At 37.0% G+C, this 15,010-nt stretch overlaps 1 protein-coding gene and 1 long non-coding RNA gene across 3 annotated transcripts in view; one reads left to right on the top strand and one right to left on the bottom strand.

The window, feature by feature from the left end:
* DNAJC3 (DnaJ heat shock protein family (Hsp40) member C3) overlaps window positions 1-10,573 on the bottom strand; it is an 81,614-nt gene extending 71,041 nt beyond the window's left edge. The window contains exon 1 of the mRNA XM_003765783.4: window positions 10,404-10,573. Coding sequence (XP_003765831.1) covers window positions 10,404-10,485 — 82 coding nt within the window. The 5' untranslated portion in view covers window positions 10,486-10,573. The remainder of the gene's footprint in view (window positions 1-10,403) is intronic.
* A 382-nt stretch (window positions 10,574-10,955) lies between these two features.
* The window catches only part of LOC116422272, a 51,329-nt gene continuing 47,274 nt past the window's right edge, over window positions 10,956-15,010 (top strand). The window contains exon 1 of one of the 2 annotated variants that reach the window (XR_004232841.1): window positions 10,956-11,314. This is a non-coding gene — a long non-coding RNA (uncharacterized LOC116422272). The remainder of the gene's footprint in view (window positions 11,315-15,010) is intronic. The other variant, XR_004232842.1, reaches the window with a different exon arrangement.

Below are 15,010 nucleotides of genomic sequence, written 5' to 3'. Positions count from 1 at the left end.
AATGAAGTGCCATGGCACTGTAAGTCCTAATACAGTATATATTAGCAAAGACATAACGATAGAACAACATACTCTAATTTGTCTATAGTGGAAGGAAGCAATATGATCAGAGCTTGTAAAAGATAGATGAGGAATGATGACAATCATGAGATGAAAGTATGAAAATTAATTTGTGTATCCTTTCCCTCATCTATTGCTAGAAAGACCTTACCAAGTAACTTTTCTTCCTAAAAGCAATATACTCTCATCATTCCTAATAGTCTAAGCATTCTGCTTCATCTTTTTCCAACCCCACAGGCTAAACATAAGACTGAAATTCTAGCATAACCACTCAGTAAAGATGTTCAAACTCCTGGTGAGCATTACAGTCAGATTTTCACTCCAAATTCTCAAAATGAGTCCTCAAAGTTCTCTCTTCTGATTTCTTTGGTTGAATGAGATTTCTTATTTGTCCCTTGAAAACAAAACTCAGGGTTGTTTGCTTGTTTTTTGTTTTCTCTCTCTCTCTCTCTTTTTTTTTTTTTTTTTGCCTTTTTGATCTGATTTTTCTCGTGCAGCATGATAAATGTGGAAATACGTATTGGATTATTTGCTGTGTAAGGGAGAGAGTGCAGGAGGAGAGAGAGAAAAATTTGGAACACAAGGTTTTGCAAGGGAGAATATTGACTATCTTTGCATGTATTTTGAAAATAAAAAGCTATTATTAAAAAAAAAAAAAAAAAGTCAGAAGCAGCAGTAGTTTCAGGAACTCTTAAGCCAGAGAAAAGAAAGGAATCTAATAACTGGTCAGAAAAGAAAATTCTTGCCACCAAAGTCCTTTAAACTTTGAATGTCAGTTTTCTCCTCTATAAAATGGGAATAAGATAGCTGTGGGGCCTAAAACTCTCACAGGCTTTTTGTGGTTCTCAAAATATGTTCAAGTAATTATTATATACTTTGCAAAACTTAAAGCTATACAGAGTCATTTATTCTTGGATTTCTTCCTATGGAGTCAGATTATACTAGATAGAAAAGTCCCTATTGTTAGATAAACGCAAACTATATAACCCTAAAGTTGTTTAGTTGTTTTTCAGTCTTGTCTGACATGATGTCTTTTGGCATTTTCTTGGCAATGAGGCTGTTGTGGTTTGGCATTTCCTTCTCCAGATCATTTTACAGATGAAGAAATTAAGGCAAACAAGATTAAATGACTTATCTAGAATAACACAGTGTCTGAAGCCAAATTTGAACTCAAGTCTTTCTGACTCCAGACTCTATTCACTGCGTCAGCGTCACCTCGCTGTCCCACTCTAAAATTAAGAGCTTGTTAAATTGAAGGCCATAATTTGAAAAATATATATATTGATAATTATATTTCAGTATAATGGGTTTTCTTTGTGATTCTGTAATCAACAGATTTTATACATTTAAAGTGTTCCTATAGTAAGCATTTATAAATATTTATATTATTATTATACATATTATATTATAAATAATTTCACTCCACTTTGTATCTGTTGCTCTCCATGTCTTCAACTTCACAGAACAAGATGTGCCCTGGTGTTCCATAGCCCATTCCACTTCCTGCTTCCTTTTGTGTCTTATGTTCCCTCATTAGATCATAAGTTACTGAAAACAGGATAACAGGATAACAGGACATAATCCCAGTTCTGAAGACAGTATGACAGCTATAAGGATGGTCTTTTCTAACAAAACTAATTTTGTAACTTCCTAAATAAGCCTCATTAGGAGACACAAAATGCAATTAGCTCATGATTAACCATAAAAATACAGAAGGACAAAGTTAATGCTAATCCCTAAACAGAAGATTTTTATTTAAAAAACAACAACAAAAAAAAGAAAACAGAAACCCTCAATTATGATTAGATTATTAAAAAAAAGGAGCTTTGATAGACAGTAGAAAAGTTTAAGGGGACTCTAAAGGAACATCAGATGACTAGAGAAATAGTCATAATGTGATCAGTATCAAAACCAGGGAAAGATGAATCAGACTGAGGAAGGCTACAAAAGTCCATCAAGATCTCTAAGCTCTGGTAAATGCTTGATGTCAGAATCAAAACATCCCAGCAAGTACACAGACAAAGACTAAGTTGTTTCCCACAGTAGGAGTTCTTAACTTTTTTTTTTTTTTTTTTTTTGGGGGGGGTTTGGTCACAGAATGTTTTGGCATTCTAGGAAAATCTTTAACTTTTTCATAGAATATTTTCAAATGCATAAAATGAAATAGGGTGACAAAGAAAAAACTATTAAAATATAATATTTATACACATACATATATGCACATTTACAGAAATATATTACACGCATAGGTTTATGTATGTGTATCACATTCACCCTCTTGGCAAAATGAGGATAGGTTATGGGTGCAAATGAGATATACATTCAGAAGTGCAGAAATATTCATTATCTTCATTAATGCTACCTGTGCAAGGGGTGGCTCTACTAGGAAAACAGAAAAGTGATCTTTTTTAATACCAATAATTTTTTCTATTGGTCTTGAAATTTTACTCTTGAATCAAAAACAAGATTGACAAGACAGTGTAAAAAAGTTATATTTAAATCATTTGTCTAAAACTTAAAATCCAAAGGTAGAGCTAAGATGGCAAACTCGACTGTGCTCTTCCAAATTTACTTCCAAACAACTTTAATACCTCAAAACAAATTCTGGAGCAGCAGAACCCACACGAGGAAGAACTGAAACAATTTTTCAGTCCAAGACAACTTAGAAGGTCAGCAGGAAAGGTCTATCTGACCAGTATGAGAATGGAGTCTCTTCGCTGGCATTAGATGCTGGACTCTTTTACATTGCCCATAAAAGAATACAGGTTACAATGTCAAGGCAAGAGCACTAGTAAACTGGAGATTAAAGTACTGTAGTAAAGGAGCAGTACTTATGGTTCCTCACAGATAAGAGAACAGGCCAGGAGAGTAGTAGAAAACTTTTTTTTTTAATCACACCACCTTGAAAGAACTGAAAACTCACAGAGTCCCAGAATTGCCCTAAAAAGAGCTGCACAAAAAACTCAAGGTTGGGAAAATGTCTCCCCCTTCACCCTGAGAACAGAATCCAATTTTAACATCAAATCAAAAATTAAAAAATAGTTTAGAAAAAGAACAAAACAATAAACAACAACAACAACAAAAAAGCACCCTGAACACAGAAAGTTACTAAGAAGGAAGATCAAAACACAAACTCAACAAAAGACAAAAAAAGTCAAAACTGCTATATCCAAAGCATCAATGGAAAAAAAAGTGAATTAATCTCCGACTCCAAAAGAATTCCTGGACAAGTTCAAAACTGATTTTCAAAATCAAAAAGGGGAAAAATTAAGGAAAGAAATGAGAGTGAAGAACGAAAATCATGAAAAGAAAAACATGTACTACTTAGTAGAGTTACAAAAAATTGCTGAAGAAAATAACTTAAAAAAAGAACAGGCTAAAATGATAAAAGAGGCATAAAAATCCAATGAAGAGGAAAATGTTTTGAAAAGGTATTGGTCATATGGGAAAATGTTACGATTCTTACAAGGTACTGAGACAGTGGAATTGATAGAGACAACAATTATCTAATTTAGCATGGTTCAGCATGATTGATCTGGTCCTACAAGGAGATGTTATGGGCCAGAACTTGAAACAAGATACTAAGTGAAATTGAGGTGACAATGGTTAAATCTAATTTAGCATATGGGCCAGAACTTGAAACAAGGTACTAAGTGGACTTAAGGAGACAAGGGTTAAATCTAATTTAGCATTGATTTAAAACTACAACAAATTGATTGAAGTATACTCAGTGCACAGCATATGAGCAAGAAGCTCTCAGAGCCAGACACAGAAGCCCACAAGCCCACTCTTGGAGGCAGAGTTAGATTCATTCCAACTTCCACCTTTGTGCTGGCTGGAAATTCCGAGGAAGAGAGGCTGAAGCTGGCAGAGACAAAGGACTAGCAGCAAGAGCTTTCAGAGCCAAGGAGAGAGATAGGCCTCTAAAAAAGGTAACTGGGCTATTTTGAAGGAGACAATAAAGGATCTGAACTTTTAACTCCTGGCTGCATTTGGGATGATTATTGAACTGAACTGAAACTAAGGCTGCCTGCAGAAGCCCCCTAGGAAACCTGCTCCTAGAGAATATTATATTTTAGAGAAGAATATTACAGGAAAAGATGCACAAAAATTCATTGAAGAAAAATACTTTAAAAAGCAGAACTGGCCAAATAGAAAAGGAGGTATAAAATTATAGTGAAGAAAATGATTACTTAAAAATAAAAATTGGTCAAATGAAAGCTAATAACTCCATGACACATCAAGAAACAACAAAACAAAATTTTAAAAATGAAAAAATAAAGGAAAACATGAAATATTTCACTGGAAAAACAAATGACTGAGAAAATAGATTGAAGAGAGATCATTCAAGAATAACTGGACTGCCTGAAAATTATCATGAAAAAGAGAGTCTAAATATGTTGCAAGAAATTCAATGATATTTCAGGAGCAGTGAGTAAAGCAAAAACTTCAGGGTCAAGGAGAAAATATTGCAAGCAGCCAAGACGAAACAATTCAAATATCAAATATCAAGCAGCCAAAGTTAGGATAACACAGGATTTAGCAGCTTTTACATTAAAAAAAATCAAAGGACGTGGAGTATGATGTTCTGGAGGGCAAAGGAGCTAGTTTTACAACCAAGGATCACCTATCCAGAAAAACCAAGTATAATCCTTCAGGAGAAAAAATAAGAACCATTCTCCAATTTACGAAATGGTCAAAGGATATGAGGTAAAGTAACCAAAGATATCACTATATAAAAAAATGTTCCACATCAATATTGATTAGAGAAATGTACACTGAAATAACTCTGAGATATCACCCCACACCTATGAGATTAATCGATATGACAGAAAAAAAAAAAAAAAAGACAAATGTTGAAGGGGATGTGGGAAAACTAAGACATTAATGCACTGTTGGTGGAGTTGAGAATTGATTCAACCATTCTAGAGTGCAATTTAGAACTATGGTCCAAAAGCTACTCAACTTCCAAAACCTGTTACCCTGGTTATAGATACTAGTTCTACACCCCTAGAGACTGAAAAGAGAAGAAAAGGACAGACACACACACACACACACAACTATTTGTAGTGGCTTCCATTATTGGAAATATACCCTAAAGAGTAAGAAATAGTTTTCCTGTCAGATCTACAGAGAAGGGAAGAGATAAAGAGCATTATGAAATTCAAAATGGATAATTTTGACTATATTAAACTATATTGCACCATAAAACCCACTGCAACCAAGATTAGAAGAAAAGCAGAAAGCTGGTAAACAATTTTTACAGCAAGTGTCTCTGATAAAGGTTTCATTTCTCAAGTACATAGAAAATTGAATTTAGAAAAATACAAGTAATTCCCCGACTGACATATTAACAAAGGATATGAAGAGGTTTTTAGACAAAGAAATCAGTACTGTCTACATTCATATGATAAAAATGCTTCAAACCACTACTGATTAGAGAAATACAAATTAAAACAGCTCTAAAGTATGACCTCATACCTATCATATTGGCTAATAAAAAAGAAAAATAATAAATGTTAAGAAAATGTGAGAAAATTGGGACATTACTGCACTATTGGTGGAACTGTGGAAGACCTAACCATTCTGGAGAGCAATTTGGAACTATGCCCAAAAAGCAACCAAACTGAGCACACTCTTGATCCAGCAATTTTATACTCTTGACTACCTTGAAAGCATCGAAAATTTGCAGATCCCCAGAACTATCTCTGGGAAAAAAAAAAAAACAATAAAAATGTCTGAAGCTCAGCACAGTAACTCTCTACCCAAAGGATGAGCCAAGCCCAACTTTAACAAATTACAAAATCAAGAAATACATTAGGGAACAAAAGCAAACAACAACAAAAAATTGATCATAAAAAGCTACTATGGTAACAGGGAAGACTAAGATAAAATCAGAATAAAACAACAATGTGAAAACAGCTACAAACAAAGCCTCTAAGAAAAATGCTAATTGGACCCAAGTTCCACAAAAATTCCTAGAACTAAAGAGATAAGCAAAATTGAATCTAATATTTCAGGGAGGCAGAAATGGGCATTTAGTGAAATGGTGGACTTTCATACATTTCTGATGAAAAGACCAGAATTGAATAGAAAATTTGCCATTCAAATAGAAGACTCAAAAGAAGCAAAACACAAAACAAAATGAATATGAAAGAGCAATCATAACGATTTCAATAAAATTAAACTGCTTACATTCCTATATGGGAAGATGATACATGTAACTCCTAAGAATCATTATCATTATTAGAGCAGTTATAGATAGCACAGATATGAGCTGATTATGGTAGGATGGTCGCCAAAAAAATGAAGGGGTGAAAAAGAGGGACGCATTGGGAAAAGGGGGAAAGTGGGAAGTAAACTGGGGGAAATTTTCTCACATAAATTAGATGCACAAGGAAGAGCTTTTATAGTGAAAGGGAAAATGGGGACGGGAGGGAAGTGACAGGCAATGCTTGAACTATGAACTCTCATTGGAATTGGTTCAAAGAAGGAATATATAACTTACCCAATAAAGACAGAGAAGGCACCAAAGAAAAGAGGAGGGGAATTATAAAAGGGAGAATAGAGTAAGAGAAACAGTAGTTTGAAGCAAAATAGACTTTCTATAAGAAGAAACAGAAGAAAATTGGTTGAAGGGGGAAAAAAAGCAGAAATAGAACTAATTAAAAGGAATAATCAGGTTACAGTTTACAAAAAGGCACCATAATGAAGGGTTTTTTTTTTTTTGCCTTTTTTTTTTTAAAGCTTTCACTTTCAAAACATATGCATAGTTTTCAACTTTCAGTCTGGCAAAACCTTGTGTTCCAAATTTTTTTCTCCCCCTCCCCTAGAAGGCAAGTAATCCAAATATGGTAAACATATGCAATTCTTCTATCTAATTATCGTCCAACTGTCCAATAATAATAATACTGAAGTACAATTTAGGACTAGACCCAATAGGCTATAAAACCTTTTAACCCAGAAATACTACTTCTCTGTATATATACCAAAGAGAACAAAGAAAAGAGGGGAAAAGCTAAATGTGCAAAAATATTTATAGTAGCTCTTTTTGTGGTAGCAAAACTGGAAATGAAAGGGATATCCATCAATTGGGGAAATGACTGAACAATTGTAGCATATGGTTGTGATGGAATACTCTATAATGCGGGGAATGACAAAGCAGATAATCTCAGAAAAATATTACAAGACAATATATGAACTGATGTGAAGTGAGAAATGAGAAATTCTGCAGAGTAATAGCAATGTTATAATGTTGATCAATTGTGAAAGACATGGCTATTCTGATCAATAGAACAATCCAAAACAATTCCATAGGACATATAATGAAAAAATGCTATCCATCTCCAAAGAGAACTGATGAATTTTGAGTACAAACTGAAATATAATTTTTTCATTTTATTTTTCTTGTTTTTTTAAAAAAAACTATAGCTTAATATCGAAATGCTTTGCATGATTTCACGGGTATTAACAATGTATTGCTTACATCCTCAATAGGTAGGTAGATAAAAGTGGGAGGAAGGCAGAGAATTTGATACTCAAAATTCAAAAAGAAAAGAAACCAAATATAAATAAAATATTTTAAAAGAAAACCTTAATAAAAGTAGTCTTCATAAAAACACCCTTCATTATATATTCCTAGTTTTTCCAATTTATAAATCCCTCTAGAGAATCAAGCAACTAACTCAGTTTCCTAGATAGTCTAAAAAACAGCAACAGTTATTTGTTAATAACAATCAAGATCCTTCTAGTTTCAACTTTGCAATAAGAACAGGTCTTTAAAAAGCTGGCACATAAATTCCAAAAGACTTGTGATGGAAAGAGTCATCAGCATCCAGAGAGAAAACTATAGATACTTTTAACCTTGCTATCTTTACCTTTTATCTTGCTACCTTACCCCTACTAGCGAAGGAACCTTAGCTCCCCCCTTTCCTTGATGGAATCTGGCATCCTCAGCTCCCTCCTCCCCAAGAGAGGGAACTCTTAGCAACCCCCTCCTTTTGGCAGAGAGAATAGTGAGCACAGCAGGTGAGGGAAACTCACCTTTTTTGGGGGGAGGGGGGTTGGGTTTTTTCCCCCTTGTGTTTTTTTTTTCTCCTTTTGTTCTTATTTTTCTTGGGCAGCATGACAAATAAAGAAATATGTTTGGAAGAATTGCATATTTAACCTATATTGAATTGCTTGCTGTCTATGGGGGGAGGAGGAGAAAAATTTGGAATATAAGGTTTTGCAAAAGCATGTTGAAAACTATCTTTGTATTTGGAAAAATAAAAAGCTATTAAAAAAAAATAAGTTGCCACATCATTTGAAAGCTACCACTAGACTTTTCTAAAGCATCTAAAAAACTGAAATATAGTCAACCACTTTACATTTAATGGTAATTCCCCAAATTGTAACATCATTGTTTTTCATGATTTCCCCTGTAATTATAAACTGAGAAAAAGAAAGTTTATTCTTTAGTGAATTCCTCTAGGAATAATCCTCTTGGATTTCTTTTTTTTTTTTTTTTTAATTTCTTTTTTTATTTTTTTAAAGCTTTTTATTTTCAAAACATATGCAAGGATAATTTTTCAACATTGACCTTTGCATAGCCTTGAGTTTCAGATTCCCCCCCTTCCCTCCACCCCCTTCCCTAGATAGCAAGCAATTCAATATGTTATACACGTTAAAATATATGTTATATTGGATTTCTTCTTAAGAATAGGTCACTCACTTTGAGACCAGCCCTGAAGTCAGGAGGACCTGAGTTCAAATCTGGTCTCAGACAATTAACACTTCCTAGCTGTGTGATCCTGGTCAAGTCACTTAACCCCAATTGTCTCAGAAAAAAAAAATAGGTTACTCCCAATCAAAAAGTGTTGAGAGTTATACTGCTAATTGAAGGTGAGCTATTAAATTATAACTACCATTCACAATATCACAAAATAATAATTCTCAACAACTGATTTTTATAGTACTTTAAAGTTTCCAAATGACTTTACAAAGTTGACCTTGCTGATTGATAAATATTTGGAGGCAAATTGGTGAAGCACTTGATTTACCACACCACACGTATAGTTTGTTCAAGATTGTTCAAAAGCTCTAATTAAGATGGTTTTTGTTTTTAAATATAAAAACCTATTGTTTTTATTGTTGTGTCCTATTTTCTAAAAAGATCCTATTTTCTTGTTCAAGACGACAGATTTTTCAGTCAATTTTTAAGTTTTTTGAATTTCCTTTTAAAAATGAGATGTTGAGTGAATCTTTTCTAAAAGTTAGTACTTTTTCCGCTATAAATTTTAGCTTTCACCGAGAAGCAACGTTTGATAATAAGTTCAATATCTTTGCTATCCAATGTTATGGTATTCAAATAGCAAAAAAGTAAAATGCTCACAAGTCTATTTACAAAGTTCTAGTGGTACTAGTTTGTAGAATATTTCTGTGCCTTTTTAAGGCCTCTTTTCCCAGTAACTGGGTTATAAACGGTATCTTACGTAGTCATAACCTATTTGATAATTATACAAATAACCATTAAAAAAAAAAAAGTCCCTTTCCTAAATCTCTCAAATCAAACCACTACCACAAATTCGTTAAAAAAAAAAAAAAAAAAAAAAATCCCTTAATCCAGAGGTGAAAGAACCATCCATAAATATCACCACTACCTTTAGAAGTATGAGGACCAGTAACTAGCCTTCTTGTCTCCTAGAAGCCCCAGAGCACCCTTCCCACTCACCCCTAACAAGTACAACTGCTTTTAAATGTAAGTGAAAAGCTACACTTTCGCTAATCAACATAGACACCTAGGTAGGTACATACCTACCTACCTACCTACCCCCTCCCCCCCACCCCGTCCCCGCCCCCAGTGAAACTTCATTAAGGGAGAGTCAACCCACCCACTCCCGAGCTTCGCTCACCTGCTACGCGAAGAGGAAGAGTTCCCCCTCTCTCATGAGGAGGGATCTGAGGATGCCAGATTCCGCCAAGGAAAGGGGGGAGCTAAGGTTCCTTCGCTACTTACAAGTGTCTATCTTGATATTAAGGGAGTCTCCACACAGGGTTCCAGGCCACACCTGGAACCCCGGGATCCACAGAGGGCGACCAGGGGGCGGGGAGACGTGGAGAGTAGTACGGGGATCATAAAGCATGAGCTCGGAGTCAACAGCTCAGCCGTATCTCATTCCGGGACGGGCCCAGCCCACACACCTAACACCCCCGCGGCAGACACCCCCGCGGCAGACAGCCCCGCTCCACCGTCCGCACCTTCCGAGGCCGGAGGAGGGAGGAGAAAGGGATAAGGGAGGAAAGCCGTCGGAGGACCAGGCCCGGCTCGCCACAGTCACCCCAGGCCGGAGGGTCTTCCTCACCTTCGTACTGCAGATCCACCAGGACAAGCAGGAAGGGGAACACCGAGCTCAGCCGGCTCGTCATGGAGCCGAGGTACACCATGGCCGAGGGCGCTCAGATGCAGGAGGAGGGCGGAAAGAGAGTGCGGGAACTGACCAGCTCCCGCCGCCACTGTAGCCGCTGGGGCCACGGCTGGTGACGGGAGTAAGGGGCGGAACCGCGGACGCCGCTACGCCCCGGGCCCCCGACGCCGTCCAATCGCGTGCTTCCAGGGCGCCCTCTAAGCGGGCTCGCTTGGGTCGTGGTGGGCGCTGATAGGCTGTCGAGGCCCTAGCCCCACCCCTTCTCTGATAGGATAACGTGGAAGCACGAGACGCAGAGGCGTCCGCCTGCCCCGAGCTGTCAGGGAACCCTAAGGCTGGCCCGGCCTGGAGGCAGAATGATGGGAGTGGCTGGAGGCAAGGGCCAAAGAGCCCGCGGAGAACCCTGGAAGGCGAATCCGTGTGGCCAAGTGGCAGGGGGGGCGGGTCTGGCGGCGCATGCGCTTGAGGCGCTTCTGGAGCTCCAATTCCTGCTTTAGCCTCGTTTGGCTTTCGGGAAGTGGCCTCCTCTTGTCTCCCTTTTCCGGCGATGGTCGGGAAGAAGGGGCGAGCTGAGGAGCTGTGGGAGTGAGCTCCGGAGTCACAGACTTGCAAGGGGCCTTTGGAGATCTTCCAGGCCGACCTCTGCTCCTACGTCACAGATATGGAAATTGAGGCAGTGAGAGGCTGACCCACTAAGCCCAGAGCGAGCACGTGGGCGGGGGGAAGGAGCGGACTGCTTTTCTTTCCTTTTTCGCCGGATCCTGCGGCGCTAGTGTGTTTGAAGACAACACTACGGAACCCAAGAGTAACCGGAAGTAGCAGAGATTGGTGGAGGAGGGAGAGGAAGGGTAAGACGCTCAGCAAAGCGATCGGATTTGATGGAAGTTGGAGGGAGGGAGGAGAATCATGAATACAAGATGAGGCTAGTCTGGAAGACTAATAAATAAATAATAAATAAAGACAGCAGCCCCTGAAGGGGAAATCTGACTTGGGCAGACCAAAGCACCCTGAAAAAGGGACTTGACAGAAAAGCTAGCAGGTTGGCCAGAGGGCGGTCCAGCTAATATTTATTTGCCGGTAAAGCTTTCGTAGAATCAGATCTTCTCCCCCCCCCCCCCCCCAAAAAAAAAAGTCCTTGCATCCTTAGTAACCAGAGCAACCGAGGAAAAAAAGTAAAGGGGCAGGAGGTGGGGAACATTAGGAAGTGAAAACTAGGAATGAATGTAAATGTCTGCATCCAAGAGATCTGAGTAATAAAACTGACTGCTTGCTGTGCACCAACCTGTGTATTGCTTGTGTTGTGAGATCAACTTCTGGCAGATATTACTTACGTGGAGCACACACAATGCTTAGCAGAATTTCTGACGCATACAAGACATTTAATAAATTGAGTTATTAGCTATGTAAAGTATGGGTTTAACTGCTGCTAATCTTTAAGACCAAGTTGGAGAGAAGGTGCCTGCCTACTTTGGTGAAGTTTTCTCATTCTGGAAGTGCTCTCTGCAAGTGATCTGAATCAAATCTTTATATAAGGTAGTTTACTTTTTGTTAATTAATTTGTTAATTAAGCTGACTGAGATTGTGTTTTTCTTCAAGATGATAATATAATAACTGCTGATATTTATTTAGCACCTGCTGTGTGCTAGGTACTGTCATACCTGCTATACAAATGTTTCATCCTCACTACAGGAAACTGAGGCAAACATGTCCAGCATCACATAGCTAGAAAACTGCATGAGGTCAGATTTGAACTCTTATTTTCTGACTCCAGAGCAGAGCTCTCTATCCTTTCTTTCAGATTAACTGCATCTTGCTACCCCCTCTAAAATAAGAAATAAGCAAGAAAAATCCCTGGTTACAAGCTTGAAGTTGACACCCCTGAGTCATTAGTTTAATAGTGGTAGAAGGTTAAAAGCATCAAAATGCGAGAGAATTCTACTATTTTAGGGTATCTGGACTCATTTAAATTCATTTAATTTAAGAGTAGTCCACAAATTATGTAAGTGGACAGAGAAGTAGCAGGTGAGTTTAAAGATGAGCCAAGTATAAGATAGTGACCTCAATCCAATGTGATGGTATGGTCTAATGATCAAGAAAATAAGGTACTTCATCATTAAAGGAACAGAAAATGTTACTTTATGCAGCTTCTGAAATATTTGCTGCAATTCTGTCATTAAGAAAGTAAAAAAAAAAATTTTTTTTTAAGTTTAAGGAAAGACTTAAAATGATCAATTCAGGTTTGACCTTCCTAGAATCTTAAGAAAGGGTTCTTCTATTGGAAATAAAAGTATAGGATTTGGAAGTCTGGACAAGGTGAAATTTGTTTATTGAGTACTAAGAACTTGATAAAGTTTTAGTAAGCCAGTTGGGAAGTTTGATATTTGTGTCATTTTGATATTTTGTTTCAGGTTTGGCAGTCAATAAATAATGGAAACTTATGCACTCTTATTTTTCATTTGTTCTCATTTATGTATTTGAATACGTGTACTTGTCCATTAAAATTAAATATATTTAAAAAATAGGACAAATAAAAGGAAACCAGGACAAATCATTATTGGTGGATTCCAGGCAAAATTTGAGAATGGTACTTTCCTAGATTTGAAAATTCTGCTCCATGCATATTACTGTCCATTCAAGACTTTGACCTCAACTTATCACAAAACAAATACCTAGGTGCTATGGAAAACAATTTTCTGACATTTAAACTATTTATAAAAAGTAATGTTTCAAAATGGCCTTCACTGCCTGCTTATCTCATATATACACCTGTTGCCTTCCAAGTAGCTACAGTCCTTATTTATTTCCCAAATTTGAGTACTACTTTATACCTCCAGGTAAAAACTGTGTATAAAACTATTCAAATAAATGTCACAGTATGAATAATTATTCAAGAAGGGCATAAAGTCATGAACGATGTACCAATAATGAACTGCTGAACTGTAATATTTAAAGGCAATTCCTATATGAACAATGGTTATGTATTACATTTCTTATGTTATCACAATTTTAAGAGTTGGAAGGGACCTGTTCAAAGAACAGTGGGAAAGGAAGGGTAAGCCCACCTTGTAGTCCACTCATCCACATTGTCCAACCCATACCCATAAAGTAATCCCTATTTTAATGTATCTGATAGCACTGCTTGAAAACTTTTTTTTAGCAAAGGGAAATATACCTCCTCCTGTCCATTTTGGTTTTTGAAGAACTTTAATGTTTAGGAAGTTTTTGCCTGATGTTTAAATTTGTCTCTTTGTAACTTCTACCCATTGCTCCCAGTTCTGCTTCTATGGCTAAATAAGCAAATCTGGTCTCTTCTCTACATGATCCCTTCAAATGCTGGAAGATAAAAGTTTCTTCTCCAAACTCCAAACTGTATCTCCAGTAGTTCTCATATGGCCCAGACTTAAGGCCTCTCACCATGGTTATCTGCCTGAAGACCCTCTCCAGTTTTACAAAGAATTTCACAAACTGTGGCACTCCAAATTGACCACAGTATTTTTAATGTAGTTTGACCATGGCAAGAGATATTTCATTCACAGAAGCTATTCCTCCAGTACTAGAGCCCAAAATTAAGTTACCTTTTTGGTTGTCACAAAACACAAGGCCAACATACTGAGCTTCTTTAGGTAGCTAAAACCACCAGAACCTTCCCAAATTCCTATTTAATCCTAATTCAGCTATCTTGCACTTATAAAGTTTATTTTTAGAACCCAAGTGAAAGACTGCATTTTATCTATTTAATATTATTTTCTAATCAAGGTTAGCTCAAGACCATTTTGTATCCCGATTCTGGCATCTTCTGTAAGTTTTCCCTCAGTTGTCATCTGTTGACTTGTTCAAATGTACCACCTTTACTTTTATCCAAGTGATTGATAAGAATGTTACACAGTGAAAGACTAAACCTTAATTTCTGGGATGTTCATTAGAAAACTGCCTTGGTTACATTGAATCAATAAATGCTTCTCTGAATCCATCTATTCAAGCAGTTCCAAATCTTCATTCACCCGCATCCCCCCCTTCCCCATAAATCTTTACATTGTTTCCATAAGTAAGAAAATTCTTTATCAAATACTTTTTTTTTTCAAATTTGAATAAACTACAGTCTATCTGCAGTATTTCCATTATTTTCCAGTTTAGTAATCCTGCCAAAAAGAGGAAAAAAGTTATTCTAGCGGTCAGATGTTCTTTATGGAGCCATGTTCATTTATTATAATCGCCAATTTCTTTAGATATTCACTCTCTCTTTACTAATTCACTCTAGAACTAAATAAATTGAGGTCAAGCTTATCTCTATTTCTCAGGGTTTGTGCTCTAATTTTTTTTTTTTTAATTGGGACAGTGCTTGAATTTTTCCAAACTTTCTTTTTCCTGTTTTTATTCTTTCAGACTACAGTGATAGTGGCCCAGCAGTCCCATCTGCCAGTACTTTTAGTAGCCAAAAATGTTCATTTGAGCCAGATAACAATTGAATCAGGACAGCAGCTGGATGGCTTTCTTGGCTAATTCCCCACTGGCCAAGTCCATTTTCTCTATTGAGAAGGGTCATT

Source organism: Sarcophilus harrisii, chromosome 3, assembly GCF_902635505.1.
Source record: "Sarcophilus harrisii chromosome 3, mSarHar1.11, whole genome shotgun sequence".
In the NCBI taxonomy this organism is placed as follows: Eukaryota; Metazoa; Chordata; class Mammalia; order Dasyuromorphia; family Dasyuridae; genus Sarcophilus; species Sarcophilus harrisii.
This window is presented reverse-complemented; position numbering and strand designations above follow the sequence as displayed.